At 46.2% G+C, this 23,783-nt stretch overlaps 1 protein-coding gene across 1 annotated transcript in view; it reads right to left on the reverse strand.

Annotated features, from left to right (window-relative positions):
- KSR2 (kinase suppressor of ras 2) overlaps nt 1-23,783 on the reverse strand; it is a 398,943-nt gene that overhangs the window by 241,390 nt on the left and 133,770 nt on the right. Inside the window, exon 4 of the mRNA XM_065889764.1 lies at nt 5,925-6,438. Coding sequence (XP_065745836.1) covers nt 5,925-6,438 — 514 coding nt within the window. The remainder of the gene's footprint in view (nt 1-5,924; nt 6,439-23,783) is intronic.

The raw sequence follows: 23,783 nt of genomic DNA on the forward strand, positions 1-23,783 counted from the left end.
ACAATATTAATACTTAGCCTCACTACATGCAATGCATTCCAACATAATCTAGTCTAGGATAGTCTATTTCATACTTTTTAATGCTGGTCACAGCCCATTAAAATAAGCTCCTTGAGAAAAGGGAACCCTTGTACACTGTTGGTGGGAATGTAAATTCATGCAGCCACTGTGGAAGTAATATGCAGGTTTCTCAAAAAACTAAAAATAAAACTATCATATCACCAGGCAATTCTACTCCTGGGTATATATCCAAAAAAACCAAAAACACTAACTCAAAAAGATACATGCACCCCAATGTTCACGGCAGCATTATCTACAACTGGCAGGACATGGAAGCAACCTAAGTGTCCATCAACAGATGACTGGCTGAAGAAGATGTGGTACATATATACAATGGAATGCTACTCAACCATAAAGAAGAACAAAATTTTGCCACGTGCAGCAACATGGATGGACTTGGAGGGCATTATGCTAAGTGAAATAAGTCAGAGAAAAAAACAAATACTGTATGATATCACTTACATGTGGAATGGAATGTAAAAAATACAACAAACTAGTGGATATAACAAAAAAGAAGCAGACTCACAGATATAGAAACAAACTAGTGGTCACCAGTGGGGAGAGGGAAGGGGGAGGGACAACACAGGGGTGGGGCAGTAAGAGGTACAAACTATTAGGTATAAAATAAACTACAAGGATATATTATTGTACAATATATGGGGCATATAGCCAATATTTTCTAATAACTATAAATGGAGTATAACCGTTAAGAATTGTGAATCATTATATTGTACATCTGTAACTTATATAATATTATACAACAACTATATTTCAATTTAAAAAATAGACCCAAAAAATAAGCTCCTTGACACTGGTCTTGGCAATGATTTTTTGGGTATGACACCAAAAGCACAAGGAAAAATAAATAAGTGGGACTATATCAAACTAAAAAGCTTCTGCATAGCAAAAGAAACAGTCAAAAAATGAAAAGGCAATCTACAGAATGGGAGAAAATACTTGCAAACCATATGTCTGATAAGGGGTTAATAACCAAAATACATAAGGAACTCCTACAACTAACTCAATAGGGAAAAAAAAAAAGGGCTTCCCTGGTGGCGCAGTGGTTGAGAGTCCGCCTGCCGATTCAGGGGACACGGGTTCGTGACCCGGTCTGGGAGGATCCCACATGCCGCGGAATGGCTGGGCCCGTGAGCCATGGCCGCTGAGCCTGTGCGTCCGGAGCCTGTGCTCCACAATGGGAGAGGCCACAACAGCGAGAGGCCCGTGTACCGCAAAAAAAAAAAAAAAAAAAGGATCCAATTAAAACATGGGCAAAAGACCTGAATAAACATTTTTCCAAAGAAGATTTACAAAAGGCCAACATGTATATGAAAAGGTGTTCAGTATCACTAATTATCAGGGAAATACAAATCAAAACCACAATGAGATATCACCTCACACCTGTTGGAATGGCTACCATGTAAAAGACAAGAGATAACAAGTATAGGTGAGGATGTGGAGAAAAGGGAACCCTTGGGCACTGTTGCTAAGAATGTAAATTGGTGCAGCCACTGTAGAAAACAGTATGGAGTTTCCTCAGAAATTTAAAAATGAAACTACCATATGATCCAGCAATCCCACTTCTGGGTATATATCCAAAGAGGATGAAATTATCATCTCAAAGAGATATCTGCACCCCCATGTTCATTGCAGCATTGTTTACAACAGCCAAGATAGGGGAGCAACCTAAATGCACATTGATGGATGAATGGATAAAGAAAATATGGCATACACACACACACACACACACACACACACAATGGAATATTATTCAACTATAGAAAAGAAAACATCCTGCCATTTGCAACAACATGGATAGAACTTGAGAGCGTTATGCTAAGGGAAATAAGTCAGACAGAGAAAGACGAATACTGCATGGTCTCACTTATATGTGGAATCTAAAAACATTGAATTCATATAAACAGAGAGTAGAATGGTGGTTGCCAGGGACTAGGGGATGGGAGAAATGGGGAGATGCTGTTCAGAGGGTACAAACTCCCAGTTACAAGGATAGGTTCTGGGGAACCTAACATACCATATGTTGACTGTTTAACAATATTATATTGTTAGCATTTGAAAGTTGCTAAGAGAGCAAATCTTAACTGTTTTCACCACAAAAAAAAGGTAATTATGCGAGGTAATGGATGTGCTAACTAACCTTATTGTGGTAATCACTTCGTAACACATGTGTGTACTAAGTCATCCCATTGTACACCTTGAACTTACACAGTGTTATTTGTCAATTACATCTCAATAATGCTGGGGCAAAAAACAAACAGGCAAAGGGCAGCCTGTCTCACTTCGCCCCCAGCTTGTAGATTAAAAGATCTTGTGTCTGTCAAGCCAGGTTCTGCCTTCTGGTCAAATTCCACCTCACTCTGTGATCAACACAGCAATGAGTGAGGGAGATGCACAGTCTGGGGAAACCATGGCCAGCAGACCCCAAATGTCCCTCCCACCTTCCACAGCAGCAACTTGCGTTCCTAGCCTTCCTGCAACCCCCCCCACCCCACGTCCTGAGGTCTCAGCAGTCAGTCTCTCTGGCTCTCACAAAACCATAAAAATAAGGACTCCCCTGGTGGTGCAGTGGTTAAGAATCCACCTGCTAATGCAGGGGACATGGGTTCAAGCTCTGGTCCAGGAAGATCCCACATGTCGTGCAGCAACTAAGCCCGTGTACCACAACTACTAAGCCTGTGCTCTAGAGCCCACCAGCCACAGCTACTGAGCCCACGCGCCAGAACTACTGAAGCCTGAGTGCCTACAGCCCGTGCTCCACAGCTAGAGAAGCCACCGCAATGAGAAGCCCACGCACCACAACGAAGAGTAGCCCCTGCTCACTGCAACTAGATAAAGCCTGTGCGCAGCAACGAAGACCCAACGCAGCCAAAATAAGTAAGTAAAATATAAATAAATTTATATAAAAAACCCATAAAAATCAAGCCCAACTCCAATCAGAAAAGCATCAACCCTCTGTTAAGTCTCTGATGTCCCAAATATGTCTGGTGAAGTGGTATGTTTCCAATACAGATTTCACACAGAAGCTTGAGTAACCTTCATAAAATCAGATCTGATCGTGTCTTCCACTTAAATCACTTTAAGGCCTTAGAAGGGAGAATCATCGCCTACAGCAAGGCTTCTGCCAGGGCATACTACAGCCAGTGGGCCAAATGCAGCCAGGCACCTGTTTTTAAATAAAGTTTTATTGGAACATCACCATGGCCGCTTATTCAGCTATTGTCTGTGGCTTCTTTTGCTACGATGGCAGAGATGCCACAGACCACCTGACCTGCAAAGCCTAAAACATTTACTATCTGGCCCTTTACAGAAAAAGTGTGCCCATGCCTGGCTTTCCTGTCTCTTTTTTCATCATTGTTGTAAAATATATATAACATAAAATTACCATTTTAAACATTTTTAAGGGTACAATTCAGTGGCATTAAGTACATTCACATTGCTGTCCCACCATGGCCACCATCCATCTCCAGAACTTTTCCACTTCCCAAACTGAAACTTTACCCAGTAAACACGAACTCCTCATTCCCCTCCTCCAGCCCCTGGCAACCTCTATTCTACTTTCTCTCTCTGTGAATTTGCCTATTCTAGGCACCGCACATCAGTTCAATCATACCGTAGTTGTCCTTTCGTGTCTGGCTTAGTTCACTTAGCATAACGTTTTCAAGGTTCATCCATGTTGTAGCAGGCGTCAGAATTTCATTCCTTTTTATGGCTGAGTAATATTTCATTGTACGGATGGACCACACTGTGTTCATCCCTTCATCTGCTGATGGACACTCGGGTTGTTTCACCTTCTAGCTGTTGTGAACAGGGCTGCCACCTGCCTAACCCAGGAGTCTCTTCTTGCATCGTCTGCCTGCTCCCTTAGCCACAGAGGCCTTCCATCAGTTCCTCCAATGGGTCATGCTCCCTTCCTGAAACAGCTCCCACCCCTTCCACCATCTTAATCCCTAATTAACCTTCAGTCCAAACAGTTCTTCTGGAAGCCACGCCGACCAAACCCTCCCCAGTCCCCCCACTCAGCTCCCTGCCAGTGCAAACTCGATCAGCTCCACAAGCTCTGACAGCATCCTGCACTTTCTCCTGATAGCCTGTAACACTGTTCGTAAATACTGGACATAAGATTATAACACCTGGGGCTTCCCTGGTGGCACAGTGGTTGAGAGTCCGCCTGCCGATGCAGAGGACGCGGGTTCGTGCCCCGGTCCGGGAAGATCCCACATGCCGCGGAGCGGCTGGGCCCGTGAGCCATGGCCGCTGGGCCTGTGTGCTGGAGCCTGTGCTCCGCAACGGGAGAGGCCACAACAGTGAGAGGCGCGCGTACCGCAAAAAAAAAAAAAAAAGATTATAACACCTATGTGTGGTTACTGGATTAGTGTCAGTCTTCACGAGGCCAAGGGCTATGTCTTTTTCCTTTCCATCGTACCCCGCCGACTAGCCCAGAGTCTAGAACACACCACATTTCATCAATTCTAAGATGCACACAGGATGTATCTTACGATCAACGTCTTAGATTCACCCACAAATGGTAGTGAGAGCTCACGAAACACCGGCTAAATCGTTGAAATGGAAATGCAGTGAACCGTTCCCCAGTGGTTGCCCCACCTCAGAGCTCCCAGAACCGGGGTCCACACCTTTCACACACGACAGTTCCCAAATTTAGACTCTTCCCCGCATCTCCTCATAGGATTATCCATAATCATTTTACCTTCTATGCCTCAGATGCAATTTTATTAAAGGTAAATATTTAAAACGTGCTACTCACTTCTGTGACCCTGTTTAGCATTTCTTCCATTTTTAATATACTGAGACCTCAAAAACCTGCAAGGGACCCAGGTCACAGTCAGCCTCTGAGGGGCCCTGGAGGGAGCTGCCCCATTTCTCTCATTAGCCAGCATACAGCCACAGACACCGTGTCGCCCTCTGCTGGCAGCAAGTCCCACCTACGCACCCCCCACCCCCGCAAGTCAGAGCCAGGTACGACCCATGTCAACTTTCAGGATTTTTCTCCCCTGGGTGCCTGTGGCCCCACCTGCAGCTTCTGTGGGACGACCTTTGCTCTGACAGTCCCCTCATCCGCTCCCTGAGCCCCCTCCCACCCCCAGCAGACCTGGGCATGTATCTCAGGTATAAACACAGAGCAAGTCCCAGGCACAGGGTCGGTCAGGGCAGCGCCATCCAGCACCGCAGCCACGTGACACAGGCAGCCAGTCCACACTTGGAAGGTGGCCAGTACGAACTGAGCTGAGCTGCTGGTGTGAGATACCCTCCAGATTTCAAAGACTCAGTGTGGAGAAAAGAATGCAAAGTAGTTCCGTAATAACACTTTACACTGATTCTACTGTGAAATGATCACGTTTTACGATATTGGGTTAAATGACAGATCATGAAAGTTAATATCACTCGTTTCTTTTGACTCTTTTAAGGCAGCTCCTAGAAACCGTAAGGTCGCGTGTGCAGCTGGCGTCCTATTTCTAGGGGCAGCACGCGGATAGACTCTGCAGGGACTGGCAAGTTTTCCTGTAAAGGGCCAGACGGTAAAGACTGCGGCTTTTCGGGCCACCCTCAACTCGGCCATCGTAGCAGGAAAGCACCCACAGACAAAACAGAGCGGAACGAATCTGGATGCGTTGCAATAAATTCGGATTTGGCTCCTGGGCTATAGTTTTCCGACCCCTACTTTACAGCATTAATAGTATTAAAAGGGGTCATTTCTGGGAAATTCCGGACCAGCCATTAGGGAAAAACCACCTTTCATTCAACTGGAGGAGGGAAATACAAGTTGATTCGAAGCTTCCCTGACTGGGAGGCTCAGCTGCCCCCGGGAACCCACCAAATGCACTCACTTGGGCGTGTGGGCCTCGTCTACGCGGTGACCCAGCTGGAACTCGTGGGACTTGCTCCGATGCAGGGCCGTGAAACCCGGGATCAGGTGGATCAGCTTTCGGGAGGAGGGCGGCGGGGTCCCCGGGGGCTTCAGCTTGTTCTTCCTCCTCATGGGTGGCGTGCCGGGCGGGGTCACGGTGGTGACGATGTTGGGGGTGCGCGGCGGGGTGCGGACCGTGTGCCGCTGCCGGGGCGACGGAGGCAGGGACCGGTGGCCCGACTCCAGTGGCAGGGGCGGGCACAGGCCCGGGTAGGCGTCCACCGTGAGCCTGTCCACGTGGGTGTACACGGGGGGCCCCGGGCTGGGGCTGGCGTGACAGTAGTGCTGGACGCACTTGGACTGGACCCTGGGGCTCTGGGAGAGGTGGGTGCGGATCCACGGGGTCGGCTCCGGGGGGCACACGGGGTTGTTCTCCTTCCCCGTCTCCGTGGTGGGCCACTGGATGGTCCAGTCTTGTTTGGAAAGGTTGCCTCCTGAGTTGGGACAAAGGAGCAGAGACGACAGATGAGCCATGAGAAAGTGGGTGAATTACACTGTAGGCACATTACCGTAGATGAGCGTTACACCGTATACACCGTGCACCGCGCGTGTGCTGCTTACAGCGTGCTCTGTACGCATATTTACATAAATTATGCACGGTATGGCTGTGTGCACATTTACATAAATTATGCACGATATGCTGTACGCATATTTACATAAATTCAACCACACCCACTTGGCCCCTCCAAAAAGAATGAAACCCTTTAGTTGACCGTCTCACCATAATCCCCATTCAACAGCCTTGCCCTCCACTGTCCAGGGTTGGGGAGCCCACAGCTCAAATGTCCAAGGAAAGAGCATGGCAGGTGTGGGGAGAGGCGAGGAGGCTGGTAGGGACAAAAGCATAGAGGTAGAAAGGAGATTTTCTTGTCTTACAACAGTTTATTAGAAAAAATGGAGCACTAAAAAAAAATCCTACTGCCTGAATGCAACTTGAGGTTTTTTTCAGCCCTGATATAAGCTAAGTCAGAAAATAAAACTAAATCCTATAGTTCACTAACATTTTTCACTCATTTGCTGTATTAAGAGTGCAAATACGTATTTGGTCTACACATACAGACTCTCAGGCTACAACGTGCAGTCCTACATCCTCTACACTAAGAGATGTAAAAGCGTAAGGGTCAAATACTGAGACCAAACGTTCAGGCTCCAAAACCATCTAAGTCAGGGCAGGCACTTTCCTGGGTCCCTTTTCCAGTGTCTTCTCGAAGGCAATATATGGTGACAATGGGAAAACTGGCTCAGGAGGCTGAAGGGACAGGTGAGGGCAAACCTCCAGGCCCATGTGGATTTTATACCAAGTTCAACAGGAAGCCATCGAGGGTTTTGATCTAAAGTTCATTTCTCTAGTTAGCATCTATCACCCTACAAAGATATCACGTTATTATTGACTATATTCCCCACGCTGTAACTAGACTTACCGTGGTGATCGTTTTGTAATATACAGAAATTTCAAATCACTATGCTGTATACCAGGAAGTAACAGAGTGTTGTAGGTCAATTATACTTCAAAAGACAAACAAACTTATAGAAAAAGAGATCAGATTTGTCATTACCAGAGATAGGGGTGCGGAGGAGGAGAACTGGATGAAGGCTGACGAGAGGTGCAAACTTCCAATTATAACAGAAATAAGTACTAGGGATGTGCTGTACCACGTGATTAATATAATTAATACTGCCATTTGTTACACAGGGAAGTGGTTAGGAGAGTAGATCCTAAGAGTTCTCATCACAAGGAAAAAACTAGTTCTTTTTCTTTTCTATCTGTATGAGATGATGGAGGTTCACTAAACCTACTGTGGTCATCACTTCATCATGTATGTAAGTCAAACTGTTATGCTGGACACCTTAAACATACACAGTGCTGTATGTCAATTATTTCTCAACAAAACGGGAAGAGAGAGAGAGAGAGAGAGAGAGAGGTAATAGAGGATAGATAGACAAATAGATAATAGATGATAGATAGATAGAGGCTGCTGCTTGGACAAGGAGAACCCAGTTAAAGGCTATCACAGGGCTCCCACTGAGAGAGGATGCTGGCTTCCACTTGGGTGGTGGCAGCACAGATGGAGACAAGTCAGCAGGTATCAAGAGAGGACCACGGGGCTTCCCTGGTGGCACAGTGGTTAAGAATCCACCTGCCAATGCAGGGGACACGGGTTCGAGCCCTGGTCCTGGAAGATCCCACATGCCGCAGAGCAACGAAGCCCATGTGCCACACCTACTGAGCCTGTGCGCTAGAGCCCGCGAGTCACAACTGCTGAGACCGCGAGCCACAACTACTGAGCCTCCGCTCTAGAGCCCGTGCTCCACAACAAGAGAAGCCACCGCAATGAGAAGCCCGCGCACCACAAAGAAGAGTAACCCCCGCTTGCCGCAACTAGAGAAAGCCCGCACGCAGCAACAAAGACCCAACGCAGCCAAAAATAAATAAATAAATTTATTTATTTTTTAAAAGAGAGAGAGAGAGAGAGAGAAGACCACGTGGCAGGACCTGGCAGAAGGCGATCGAGTGGGCCCTCCCATCAGAGGCCAAGCTGAAATAAATTCCAACTCGTGGCCGACTGGCAATAACAATAATAATTACTATAAGGACCATGACAAGAGCTAATTTATAGAGCATTTGACAGTTTACAAAGTGCTTTCATGAACACTGACTCACTGCCCCTTTTTTAATTAAAAACAACTCATTTTGTTGTTACATATTCATTATAGAAAAATTAGGAAATTCGGATAAGGAAAAAGGCAATGTTGTTCTACAGCCGAGCCATCCTGCCTATTAATGCTCGGCTGTGGAGCCTGCCAGCTGGTTTGCTGTGCTTTCTTTTTTTTTTTTTTTAAGAAACACTATAAGATCTTATTTAATGGTTGGTCATCTGTTTTCTTCATTTGTTATATTGAGACTGTTCCACATCTTACTTAATTTTCATAAATCTGTGTGCAAAGGGCCATTTTGATCTCTACTTTGTAGATGAGGAAATGTATGTGCAGAGATGAAGATGTTTCCAAGGTTACAGCAGAGATGGGAGCTGGTCTCTGGGATTCAAACCCAGGATCTTGGCCAACTCAACAACGAGGGCACAGGGCCTCTGGGACAGTGGGACCTGCATTCACCGAAGACCCTGGACCGTCATAATCCGCACAATGGAAGCAGGAGCTGGAGCAAGGCTACTTCTGGCAAGAGTCTCCCTTTTCCTTCCTCCCAGACTTTGCCAGAACATTCTACCAAAATCACCATCACTATGGCGTGTCGATTCTCAAATATTTACACATACACATTAGCCCAGGGACTAAGAGAGCCAGCTCTGGAGTCAGATGACTTGGCCCTAATTCTGGCTCTCCTACTTCCCGGCTGTGTGACCTTGGACACTCATCAAACTTCTCTGAGTCTTAGCTTTATTAGCAGTGAAACAGGAAAATAGTAGACCTGCTCCGGGGGAATATTATGAGGATCAAATGCAATAACACAAGCAGTGTGCTGGGCCCAGCACCTGGCACACAGCAGGCCCTCCATAGATGTTCGCTGATTGTACTGCAATTCTCAACGCCATGGTGATGCGTTGCTACCTCCCGTTTAAAGTGTATGCACCTGTGCTGAGAGCTGAACACGGCACCAGGTGACATCACCTCCCTGTGTACCTCTCGGAAGGTGATGTTCAGAGAGGCTGAATAGCTCTGAGAGCTGGGAAGAGACAGACAGAGAATCAAGCCCAGATCAGCTTGATTCACCCAGCAAGCTCTGGATTGATGTATTTGCTCAGGAAATACAAACACATTGCCAAATGAGCCTAAGTAAAACATGTGTAAGAAAGTAAATCTATTTTTTTAAGTTATCTTAATCATATACCACACTCCAAGGCCACAGGGAAGTACTGTGGGCATTATCGCTAGAGCTCATGCTCCCTTGAGTGAAGTGAAAAGAATATGGGACTGCAACTCAGAGAGATCCAGCTTAGAACTCTGGTTCCACTGCTGATCAGCTCTGTGATCTTGGGCCAGTTACTTGACCTCTCTGAGACTCTGGGGGTTTGTAAAATGAGAATGAACAATCATGGCTCCCTTGGAGGGTGCAGTGAGGATTAAACATATTCATTCATTCATTCACCCAAGTATATTTCACAAATATTTGAACTCTTCTCGTATACCAGGCACTGTTCTAGGCACCGGGATACAGCAATGAACAAAAGAGACGAAAGTTCCTGTCCTCACAGAGCTCATGTTCTTGGTAAGGAAACAGAGAAGAAAAGGGGATGAACAAAGAAAGTAACATTATATTACTTATAAGATGTCACATATAATATAATGGCTGTAATATGTCAGTGATAATAAATGCTAGGGAGGAAAAGAAAGCTGGACGTGGGCACCAAAAAGGAGTATTGGGGCTACTTCAATCAGAAAAGGATGCAGACGTGACAGTGGGCATTTGAGCAAATACCAGAGTGAAGCAAGCAGTGAGTTAATGAGACACAATGAGTCGAGCTGTCAGCACAGAGCCTGGACCACATGGTGATGCAGACAAATGGGCGGGTGCTTGAGGATGAGTGAGACGTCTGTCGTGGATGCCTGGGACTCACCTAGCCTGCTCCCCAGGCACTCGCTATACCAGCGCCTGGCGTCGGGCGTCGGTCTCCCCCGTCCTCGAGATGCTCACAGGCCAGTGGGAAGATCAACGATGAAATAAGCACTCACTGCAATTGCACTCCCAGGTATAGACCCAAAGGAATTGAAAGCAGCACTCAAATGTCTGTATGTGAATGTTCACAGCAATGCTAGTCACAACAGCCAAAAGGTAGAAACAATCCAAATGCCCATCGACTGACAAATGGATAAAGTAAAGGTGGTACGTCCATACCACGGGACGCGATTCCACCATCAAAGAGAATGAACTACTGGTACAGGCTACAACGTGGATGAACCTTAAAAGCACGATGTCAAGTGGAATCAGCCGAACATGAAACGTCACATAGTGTATGATTCCATTTATACGAAATGTCCAGAATAGGCAAATCCATAAAGACAGAAATCAGACTAGTGGGTGCCAGGGGCTGGGGTGGGGGAGGAATGGGGGGCAACTGCTTAATGAGTACAGAGTTCCTTTTCGGGTGATAAAAGTGTTCTGGAACTTGATAGAGGTGATGGTTGCACAACGCTGGGAACGCACTAAATGCTGTGGAATCGTTCACTCTTAAATGGTTAATTGTATGTTCTGTGAGTTTCACCTTGCTTAAATAAATGTAAGTACTCACAATATGGAACCGGGAATCCAATGTTAGAGAAAGTGCAGGTGAGTGAGAGCAGAGGGGAGGAAGCCACCTTTCTGGGGAGGGATGGGGAAAGGCATCCCGGAGGAGCAGACACCTAAGCCCAGATCTTGAGGATGAAGGAGAACATCCTAGGAAAGGGGCAGAGTGGAGGGTGTAGGAGGAAGGATGAGGACAGAGGGAACAGCAGGGCCAAGGGCCAGGAGACGGCAGAACGTGGTGAGTCTGGACTGCAAGCAGTTCAGTGTGGCTGGAGATATTCCGAAGGAGGAAGAAATCCAGGCTGAGGCTGGAAAGAAGGGCAAAGGTGGACCGTCCAGGGATTTGCTCTGCTAAGTGGAAGGGGATGGTGACTGATCCCCTGCAGTGGCCTCCTGCAGAGCTCCTGGAAACCTGACACAGCCCAGGGCTCAAGGCCACCAAACCCAGTAATAAGCAAGGGGGAAGCTCTGGTCTACCATCATGCAGCTGTAAGCTCCAGGCCTGGACCCCAGCCCCACAGTCATGCCCAAGGAGGGGCTGGCACTCCCACAACCATAAATGATGATAGCATGGAGGCCAAGTTCCTGCTTGGCCATACTGTTATATCCACAAGGCTTGGGCCCCAAACCCCTGCTTATGCCAAGGGAAGGGCTGGCTCTCCCAGTGGGTAAATGCTGAGAAGTGGGTTAGGGCTGGAGGCCAAGGTTCTTTCCATCACATCACTGTTACACCCCAGCCCCTGCTCATACCAGTGGACATGCTGGCGCATCCCTGATCCTGTGGCTTACATACCAGAGCCCAAGGAATGGAGTCCATTTGCCACGGGCTCCTGCAGGACGCAGGGTGCTGGCCCAGAATGCACGCACTGACTACTCTCTCTGTCCCCTTGTGATTAAAGCTGTCCCAGAGGCCCTGGTGCAGGGCTGTGTGAGCATCCATTCTCGCTCAATAGGACCCACTGTGCATAGCAGGCATGACCAGATGAGTGCTGTGGAAAGACGTGTCTGAAGCCAGCCCCCCAACTGCGCGAGCGCGAGGGGCACGGGGGTGAAATGGGCAAGGATCGTACAGGTCCACGGCAGCCGCAGGAGCCCAGCCTGAGGCTGCTGAAGGCACCTGCGTGGGAGATGACGGGGACCAGGAGTGGAGCTGTGGCAGCAGAGACGGAGACGAGTGGGGTGACTAGTATGAGAGGAGGAGAATCGAGTAGCTGCCATGTGCTGAGCCTTACGGTGCTCCTGATGCTGCTGTTCCAAGTCCTTTACTTGTATCAAGTTAATAGCCGCACAGCCATCCTACAGAGCAGACAAAAGTCACTCTATTTTATAGACGTGGAAACTGAGGCACAGAGAGTTTAAATGACTCGTTCAAGGCGATACAGTTGGAGAGAAGGACAGCTGGGCTGGTGGTCTGCGCCCTTGAGCATGACACTAAGCCAAGGCTGACGTCCCAGTTCCCCCCACCCCTGGGTCACATGGTGGCTGGGGGCATGCCTCACAGCAATGGAAAACACAGCAGGAGATGGAGCACAGGGCAGGGCGGGGGGGCAAGTTCAGGGTCACACCAGCCAAATCTGAGGTTCCTGCAGGACATCTGGGTAGCGATACCCAGGACGCAGTAGAATTTTACCTTCTCCTCTTTTGCTCCCAGGAAATCCTGGGAGAACTGCTCAAGAAGGATTTATTTTTCTAGGCTGAGAGAAGTGGTCGGGAGATTCTAAAACCTCCCAAGTCTGTCCAAGAGTGTCAGACTCCTCTTAGAATTTTTTTTTTTTTTTTTAAGAAAGACATGCCAGGGGCATCCCCTGGTGGTACAGTGGTTAAGAATCCACCTGCCAGTGCAGGGGACACGGGTTTGAGCTCTGGTCCAGGAAGATCCCACATGCCGCAGAGCAACTAAGCCCATGTGCCACAACTACTGAGCCTGCACTCTACAGCCCGTGAGCCACAACTACTGAGCCTGTGCTCTAGAGCCCGCAAGCTACAACTACTGAGCCCGTGAGCCACAACTACTGAAGTCCGTGTGCCTAGAGCCTGTGCTCCGCAACAAGAGAAGCCACCGCAATGAGAAGCCCACGCACCACAACGAAGAGTAGCCCTCGCTGGCCGCAACTAGAGAAAGCCTGCACGCAGCAACGAAGACCCAACACAGCCAAAAATAAATAAATAAATTAGAAAAAAAAAGAAAGACATGCCATGATTTAATCATGTTCACCTTTTGTCTCCTCTCCCATTTGATCCCTGAATCTCCAGAGCAGAGAGCCCATGGCCCTGAATTACAGGTCAGGGAGGAGAGGTAATGAACACATCACCCACTGACTGACTCCCTCAGAAGAAGGGACACCTCCACATTTGGAAGACTTGCTTTCTGAACAGAAAGAACAAGAATAAATTCTAAGTAAACATCAAGCAAGGAAGTGGAAGTTTTTATATGCACAGAACACCCTGGACTTTGCAACATGATGTTTAGAAATGAACTTGCCCCAACCTTTCCTGTGACTCAGTTTCTTCATCTGTAAAACGCAGATCACATTAGAGCTTTCCCCTAGGATTATTCTGAGGATTAAATAAGACCATACAAGCAGGACATTTAGCACTATCTCTGGCACACAGCCCAATGCTGCATAAATATTAGTGAAAATGGGAGTAAAACCACCTATGTTACGTGACGCCGGTGAGGACTAAATGAGGTAGATATGGATATATAGTGCCGGGCCTTCAGGGCCTGTGTCCTTGATCTGGCCAGCTGCCATCCCCTACTGGAAGCAAACCCGTGATATCAAAAGCCACTGAGTCCGGGCTTCCCTGGTGGCGCAGTGGTTGGGGATCCGCCTGCCGATGCAGGGGACACGGGTTCGTGCCCCGGTCCGGGAAGATCCCACATACCGCAGAGAGGCTGGGCCCATGAGCCATGGCCGCTGAGCCTGTGCATCCGGAGCCTGTGCTCTGCAACGGGAGAGGCCACAACAGTGAGAGGCCCGCATACGGCAAAAAAAAGCCACTGCATCCTTATTGTGGTTGAATTGTATCCCCACCAAAGCTATGTTGAAGCCCTAACCCCCAGTGCCAGTAAATGTGATCTTATTTGCAGATAGGGTCTCTGCAGATGTAATCAAGTTAAGATGAGGGAACAGTGGATTACGGTGCACCCTAAACCCAACGACTGGTGTCCTTAAGAAGAGGAAAGGACACACAGAGGAGGAGGCCATGTGAGGACAGAGGCAGAGATCGCAGTGACACAGCTACAAGCCAAGGATCGCCAGCAGCCACCGGAAGCTGGGAGAGAGGCATGGGACAGATTCTCCCCTACAGCCTTCTCCTTGATTCTTCTCCACTAACACCTTGATTTTAGACTTCAAGCCCCCCAGAACTGGGAGAGAATACATTTCTGCTGTTTCAAGCCACCTAGTTTGTGGTGGTTTTGTTACAGCAGATCAAGGAGACTAACAGAGCCTTCAGCCAGGAGTCAGCAACATTTACTGAATACAGACTGTGGAGTTATGATAGGAAGTTAGCATTTGGAGGGCCCTGCCAGGCCCAGTTAGGGGATTCAGTGCTTGTCTTACCTGCCCTGTAAGGTAGATATTATTGATCTGTTTTATAAATGAGTTCTATAAAGTCCCATAGTTGGTAGTAACCTTCACCTTCATGCTTCCCCTTTATCACACGGCATCTGAAGTTGAGCTGGGACCCATTGCCCCCCACAGCCTACAGTTCTTCCAAATACACACACACACACACACACACACACACACACACACACACACACACACAGAACTCCATGAGATTCAAGGAAGCACTGAGTTGGTCCCAAGGATCGCTGTCCTAAAGTTTCAAAGTCTGAGAGATAAAAAGAGTGGAAGAAAAGCTTTACTCTCCAAATTCCCTTCTCCATCAAATTCTCTTCTCCTTTACCCTTCCATTAAAAAATCAGAAGTTTGGGGATGCAGAAGCAAAAAGCCTCATTTCATTAACCAAATTGACAGCCGCTCAACTGACAGGGATTCAACTTCTCTCTGCCGACGCTTCAGAAGTGTTTCGCAGACGGGCTATATTACATCAACTCTTCCCCTCTCTCTTTGGATCCTTTTTTTAATAAAGTCTGAGGCAAGAGGGTAATTTTTCATTTTAAATAGGGAAGGTGTGGCACCAAGGTGCTCTGGGGGTTATTAATCGTAGCCCTTGTCATCCGTTTCTGGAAAATCATTTTATTTCAAGTCTTGAATGGGGTGGGGAGAAGGGAATAGGTTTTAAGAAATGAAAGGTCTAAGGATTGATTAAAGACATTCCAAGGTGCAGGGATTTTTCTTTTGACATTCTCTGATAAGCAACCAAGAGAAATAAAAGCCATTCTCAAGGGAGAAAATTATTTCAGAAAGTCTAGGCAAGTGTCTAACTTCTTTGCCCCTTTCCATAAGCATTTTATAAACAGGTCAACGTCTGGCTTGGACTTTGTCTGAATTTCAGTGCCAGCATCAGAATGTATATATGCTACTATTACAGAATCACCCCTGCTTGTAACTTTTGTGAATATTTCAAAACACTTATTAGTTTAATCCTCACAACTCTCTGGCAAGAAAGAGAACTTTTAGGACTTCCCTTGTGGCGCAGTGGTTGAGCGTCCACCTGCCAATGCAGGGGACGCGGGTTCATGCCCCGGTCCAGGAGGATCCCACATGCCGTGGAGTGGCTGGGCCCGTGGGCCATGGCCTCTGAGCCTGCGCGTCTGGAGCCTGTGCTCCGCAATGGGAGAGGCCACAGCAGTGAGAGGTCCATGTACCGCAAAAAAAAAAAAAACAGAACTTTTAGATGCTGGCTGAAAATACCTCACTGGAGTCATTGGTAAAGCAAAAACATAGTAACAATAATAATTATTATTAACACTAACAAGAGTTACTGTTTATTGAACACTTACTATGCACCAAAGAGTATTCTAAGTATTTTACATGCATCACTTCACATTATCCTCACAAGACCCTTTGGAGAAAATTCTGCTACTGTCTTCATGTTACAGTGGAGGAAACGGAGGATCATCTGAGAGACTGAGTGGCCCAAGGTCACACAGCTGATAAGTGGTACAGTGGGGTTTCCAACACAGGTCTGTATCCCTCACCATCCCGATTTTTCTAGGAGCCTCCCAATGCTCTCAAGAAGTGGAGAAACAGCCAGAAGGCCCTTGAAAGGCTGAACCATTTTACACAGACCTTTCGGATCAGCATTTAGGGCAATGCCATCTGACCCTTCAAAAAAAAGTCAAATATGATACTCACTATAGACACAATCCCTGAAAGAGTGAAACCTGAAATCCAGGATGAATTTTCAAGTTTCTGGTTTGTAGTACTTGCAAAAAGAAACAAATATGGACAAATGAAAAACACACCATTGCCAAAGCAATTCAACAGTGGCAAGAATCTTAATCTAAGACCGCATTAATGAGCTTGGCATCCAGCCAAACTGTGGGTCCTGCTGGGCACTGTCTCCAACCCTGGACGTCCCCAAGCTGGACCAAACAAATGCACTGACCCCAGTCTGTGCAGGAGATGGGCCAGGGCAGGGAGCTTGGGCTCTGACCCAGTAATGCTTCCTAGGTCCTGCCCTACGAGGCTTTTGCGATTTTATTATCCACCAGGAGATCTAGCCAGATTAACGTTTGGTCACGAACTTTAGGGTAGTTTTTCTGTTCTAACAAAGCTCCTTTTTATAAAAAAAAAAAAAAAAAATTGTATTGAGGTGAAATTCACATCAACCATTTTTAAGTGCAGAATTCAGTGACATTTAGTACATTAACAATGTTGTCTCTATCAATTCTAAAAAATTTCCATCACTACCCCCCAAAAATCCCATACCTACTAAACAGTCACTCCCCACCTCATCCCCTTCTCTCAGCCTCTGGTAACCACTAATCTGTTTTCTGTCTCTATGGATTTACCTATTCTGGATGTTTCGCACAAATGGAATCATACAATAAGTGATCTTTTGTAACTGGCTTCTCTCACTTTGTATCATGTTTTCAAGGCTCATTCATGTTGTAGCCTGTGTCAGAATCTCATTCCTCTTTATGGTTGAATAATATTCCACGATATGGGTAGAACACATTTTGTTCATCTATTCATGAGTTGATGGACATAAGCGTTGTTTCCACTTTTTGGCTATTGTGAGCAGCTCTGCTATGATAATTTGCATACGAGTATTTCTTTGAACAACTGTTTTCAATTCTTTGGGGTATGTACCTAGGAGTGGAATTGCTGGGTCACCTGGTAATTCTGTTTAACCTTCTGAGAAACCGCCAAACTCTTTTCCACAGTGGCTGCACCATTCTATAGTCCCACCAACAATATATTTGGGTCTGATTTCTCCCAATCTTAGCCAACTCTTGTTATTTCTATTTATTTATTTATTATTAATATTATTATTGTCATCCTAATGAGTGTTTAACAAAGCACTGTTTTAACAGTACTATTTTTTAATTAATTAATTTATTTGTATTTTGGGGGGCCACGCCCTGCAGCTTGCGGGATCTTAGTTCCCCAACCAGGGATCAAACTCGCAGTCTCAGCAGTGACAGCACGGAGTCTTAACCACTGGACTGCCAGGGAAATCCCAGCAAAGCACCTTCAATCACGGCCATAGCTAACGTTCATTGAGTGCTTACTGTACACCCCACTGCTGCCCCGCCATCTCTCACCCTGATGCCTTATTTCGTTTATTTCTCACGACAACCCTGTGGGGTTGGTGAGGAAATTAAGGCTTTGGAAAATTAAAACACTTGCCCGAGGCCAAGCTCCAAACCCTGGTGTTCTGACCACAGATCACATTCTCTTGGCAGCTATACATAGCACATCTGAATTAATCCTCATAGCCATGCAGGGTGACATGTATTACCAGCCCCATTTTTCAGATGGAGAGACTGAGCCCCACAGAGCAGCAGGGACCTTCCCTAGGTCCACCCACGTAGAAGGTGCCAGGTCCATCCGACTCCAAACCCCATGTTCTTTTCCCTCCGCTGTATATTCTTTTACAATATTTAGTGTTTTAATTGTTAAGTACAATTAAAATTGTGACTGGGATGCAGCCAATCTCCAGAATAAAGAGAGCAACCACCACCATCTGTTGGACAGTTTAAACTGAAAAGAAGCCCTTCCTGGTTAGTAACACGGTTAGAATCTGCATGGAGGAAACTGCAATAAAACACCTCCCAGAGTATCTGGCGGTGAGAATGTTTGATAGGGCAGCAAGCCCTGGAGGTATTGACGGGTTCTGACACTGTACACTGCAGTCTCCTTGGAACCGTGGCTCTGAACCCCGGTGACTGTCAGCATCACACGGCAGCTCTGAACAGCGTAATACGAACGGTGAGCAGAGTGGATGGCACAGTGCACTGGACTCCAGGATTCCTGGGTTCCAAGCTTCCCACAGAGCTGAGTGCCCATCACCGTTCTCTGTTCATCACCTCCACCCTGCTACCCACTCTCTCTCCTCCCCCGCCTCCTGTTTCATTTTCCTCACACCCCTTACCACTCAGTGGAATTATTCTTTTATATCATCTGTTCTCATTATTCACCATCATTATATTCTATAATATAAAGTCACTGCAAACACTGAATTAGCCAATATTGAACCATGGCTCCTAGTGGAAATACAAGGTTAGGTTCCTATGACCCTCTGGTGACATTTTCATCAACTGATCCCTACATAATCTTGTTTTATGAATATTTCTGTTTAAAGACAGAATCTAATAAGTTATTTAATATCTATGTTGCTGATTCATTAACATTCAACTCATGGCCAACAGCACTGTCACTCCTGCCTGAAGGAATCTTACATAACACACGTATTTTCTGGAAAGGCACATCGCAGTCTGCTTGTGCCCAGAAGCACTGGATAGCACTTCAGCACTAGGCTCAGGGGTCATTTTAAACAGAGAAATCACCCCCAAAAAACACAAAAAATGTGAAAAACTTGAAAAAACAAAACAACACCTCACTGACAGTATGAGAGCTGAAACAAGAAGACAGAGCATGAACCTCAGCTGAGAACATGAACACCAGGCGACTCAGACTTCTCCCCACTCCACAAATCCAAGTATTGATTTTAGGATTACGAATAAATTTTAGGGAGTAGGCAAATTCACGGAGACGAATACAGAATCCATGAAGGATTAAGACTGACTTATTTATCTGTTTGTTTATCATCTGTCTTCCCCACTGGAATACAAGCTCTAAGAAGACAGATGCCTGGGCTAGATTTCTCATCACTGCATCACCCAGCACCTAGCACAGTGCTTGGCAACAAATAAATGCAAGTGTTTTTCCCCAGCACAGATGTATGTCAAATCATCATATGGTATCATATGGTACCTCTAAAACTTATACCATGTTTTTTGTCAATTATATCTCGATAAAGCTGGGGGAAATGTTTAAAATAAATATAGACTGTTTTGTCTCAATGCATAAATTATACACTGCTTCATTAAATATCTGTAGACTGAATCAATTCTTCATAAATTCTTACTGCCATGACTGATAAACTTGTTTGTATCACCCACCCTGAATTCACCAAGCAGGGAGATGGGAAATACCTTAACACAGCTAAAATCCTATTCATGCCAAGGGCTGCCCTGCAAAGATAAAGTCTTGAGAAATAAAGGCCTGGTGACCAAAGAAAGAGAGTAGGAAGATGCCCTTATCTTGATCCTGCCTCCTTCTGGCTCTATGTCCTCTGAGTAATAGCTGTGTCTCTGCCCCGCCCCAGCGCCCTGCAGAAGGATGGACTGTCCCCTGGGCCTCTGAGGGACAAGGTGGAGGTGAGAAGGTGGGGGACCCATCGAGCTCAGACCAGTTCCCAGGGATGCAGCAGGAGAGAATCCACACAGGGACAAGCCACACTGGAGAAGGATGCTTTCTGAGATGCTTATAATTCCAGAACTCTCTGTCGCTCCATCACTCTGCCTCCCTTTGAGTGACAGGAGTTATATTAGTTCTATAACTTCTTGTGTTGGAAAATTCAAGAAAGCGGAAGGTGGCATTAGATGACCTTAGGTGCGGCAAGGCACCCTATTTTTATCTCCAGACAACTGACTGGTACAGCAGGTTTTCTTAACCCTCCTGCCTTTTCCCTCACTGTGCGGAATTCAGTGGGACCCGCACCTGCCCTCATTTCTCTCCCAATTTCCCTCTGCGGGGAAATTGCTTGTGAAAGCTTTAGAGCCTGGTGTGGCAGGCAGTCAATCTGTTCAGGTTACCCACATAGACAGAAATGTGGATGCTTCCAGGAAAAAGATGTTGGGGAAACTTTTATTAACTTCTGTCACCCCTCTTAACCGAGGCAGACACCTCCTTGGGCACCAGAGGGCTTTTCGGAGACCTCTGGATTTAGCACCTCCTGTGATAACTCCTTGTCACAGAATGGCAGAACCCAACTGAGTTTGAATCCCAGCTCTACTAATTACGAGTTGTGTGACCTGCAGTCAAGTACTTAACCTCTCTGAACTGTGCTTTGTGTATCTCCAAAGGGAATGATAAAAGCACCCACTCCGTAGGGTTGTTTTGAGAATTCATGAAAATAAAGCACTTTGCAAACAGTCTACCTGCCCTCGTTGTCATGACTGTTGCTCTTGTTGGTTAGCTGTAATTCTCTTTCATTCCCCAGGCAGCTATGTACGTTCATCTTTTAGATTAGACACCCACTACGTACAAGGCACTTGGATCCACAAAACCAGCGGCTTCTCCGTCCACATAGAATTTATACTCTACAAACCAGATTATGAAGACTTAGCATGAAAAAGAAGTTTTAAAAAAACCTCATTAATAATTTTTATATTAACTACATGTTGAAAGGGTTACATTTTTTGGAAATACTGGGCTACATAAAATATATTGTTAAATTTAGTGTCATTCCTTAAACGTTAAACATAGAGTTACCATACGATCCAGGAATTCTACTCCTAGGTATATATCCAAAATAACTGAAAGCAGGGACTCAAACAGATACTTGCACACTGATGCTCATGGCAGCATTATTCACTATAACCAAAAGGTAGAAACAACTCAAGGGCCCATCAACAGACAAATGAATAAACAAAATGTGGTCCATCCACCTAGAGTCTGTCATACAGAGTGAAGTAAGTCAGAAAAGAGAAAAACAAATACTGTATGCTAACACATATATATGGAATCTAAGGGGGAAAAAAAAAAAGGTCATGAAGAACCTAGGGGTAAGACGGGAATAAAGACACAGACCTACTAGAGAATGGACTTGAGGATATGGGGAGGGGGAAGGGTAAGCTGTGACAAAGTGAGAGAGTGGCATGGACATATATACACTACCAAACGTAAGGTAGATAGCTAGTGGGAAGCAGCCGCATAGCACAGGGAGATCAGCTCGGTGCTTTGTGACCACCTAAATTGGTGGGATAGGGAGGGTGGGAGGGAGGGAGACGCAAGAGGGAAGAGATATGGGAACATATGTATATGTATAACTGATTCCCTTTGTTATAAAGCAGAAACTAACACGCCATTGTAAAGCAATTATACTCCAATAAAGATGTTTAAAAAAAAAGACAAGAAATAACAAGCATTAGTGAGGATATGGGAAAAAATGTGGTCCATCCACACAACCGAATATTATTCAACCATAAGAACAGATGAAATTGTAATACATGCTGCAACATGGATGAACCTTGAAAACGAGCTAAGTGAAATAATCCATTCACAAAAGGACAAATATCATTGTGTTTCCACTTGTATGAGGTCCCTAGTCAACTTTATACAGACGGAAAGTAGAATGGTGGTTGCCAGGGGCTGGGGTTGTTTAATGGTTACAGTTTCAGTTTGGGATGATGAGAAAAAGTTCTAGGGAGGGATAGTGGTGATGATTATACAACATTGTGGAAGTACTTACTGCCCCTGAAACGTACACTTCAAACGGTTAACATGAGCGATTTGATGTTATGTATACTTTAACAGAATAAAAAATTAATGTCACCTGTTTCTTTTTTATTGTGACAACTAGAAGATTTTAAATTACATACATGGCTCGTATTATCTTCTCCTTATACATATAATGCCCATCACAGATCTAGAAGAGGAAGCAAGCATTAAATATGGACTCACACTTCAATTATTTAGTTAGAACAGAGGGAGCTGAGAGGGAGCTGGGAAGAGGCTCCCCTGAGCTGGGGGCTGGAGGATGAGCAGTGGTTAATTAGGCAAAGAAAGAGAGGCAGGTGCCCCAACCAGGACACGCATGTCCAAGGATGGGGCCCACTGGAGGAAATAAGAGGGGCCAGTGGGGCCAGAGTATAGAGGGTCCGGGGGGGGAACTGAGGGGGGTGGTGGCAGGCTGGGACCTGCGGGCCAAGGTGGGAAGCTGAGGCTTTATCCAAAGGACGGTGCCCTCTGTGCTCTGACGGTACTGATGACCACCCCTTAGGAGGACGCGAGCCCACTGCATTTGAGCTGAGGACCTGCCCGTATCTGCAGTTAGACCACCAACTCCTGGAGGACAGAGGCCACGTTCTGACACTTTCTATCTCCTCATACCATCTCAGGCCCTAGCACAACACTGGCACCAATAAATATTTGCTGGCTTGATCTGAAAGAAGCCAACCCAAATGGGTCCAGCCCCACAGCAGCTAACCTTTCCTGGCACCCAGGCTGCCACTGGAGCCCAAACACCACGTTGACGATGCTTCCAAAGAACATTTCCAAAAGGAGATGCTGCCGAGCCCAGAGGTAAAAAAAAAAAAAATGAAAAATTAAAAAATATCCCTCCTGGGCTTCCCTGGTGGTACAGTGGTTGAGAGTCCACCTGCCGATGCAGGGGACATGGGTTCGTGCCCCGGTCCGGGAAGATCCCACATGCCGCGGAGCGGCTGGGCCCGTGAGCCATGGCCGCTGAGCCTGCGCGTCCGGAGCCTGTGCTCCGCAACGGGAGAGGCCACAACAGTGAGAGGCCCACGTACAGAAAAAAAAAAAAGAAAAAAAAAAATATCCCTCCAGGTCTAAACAATAATTAAACCTTTTAAACTGATTTTAAAAATCAGAGACTGAGATGGAACTAAGAGTGTCTAGATATTAGCAACGCAGACACTCATGGCTACTCACCCCGAAGGGCAGTCTGATGCTGACAGACAAGGCACCGAGCTTGCGTCGTGCGGTGGCTTACTCATCCCACAAATATTTATTGAGCACTTATTATCCAGCAAGCACTTATGAGGTGTTAGAAGCCTTGGGTAGCTTCTTGCGAACTGTATCTGGACCGTAACTCCTCTCACATCTGGAATAACTCCTTGTATGCTGCAGTCAGAACTTCTGTATATTATACTATCAGGGGTTAATAAGGAAACTAGCATTTTTAAAGGACTTACTCTGTGCCCTGCACCACGCTAAACATTTTGCCTGTATTTTTAATTTTCACAGATAGAAGCAATTATTCACAAGGTACAGATGAGATTTGCAGGGGGCAGGGAGGGTCTAAGTTTTACTTGTTCTAAAGCTATACTGTTATTAAGTGAAAAATGGCAAAATTTGAACTGAG

Source organism: Phocoena phocoena, chromosome 13 (genome assembly GCF_963924675.1).
Source record: "Phocoena phocoena chromosome 13, mPhoPho1.1, whole genome shotgun sequence".
NCBI lineage: Eukaryota > Metazoa > Chordata > Mammalia > Artiodactyla > Phocoenidae > Phocoena > Phocoena phocoena.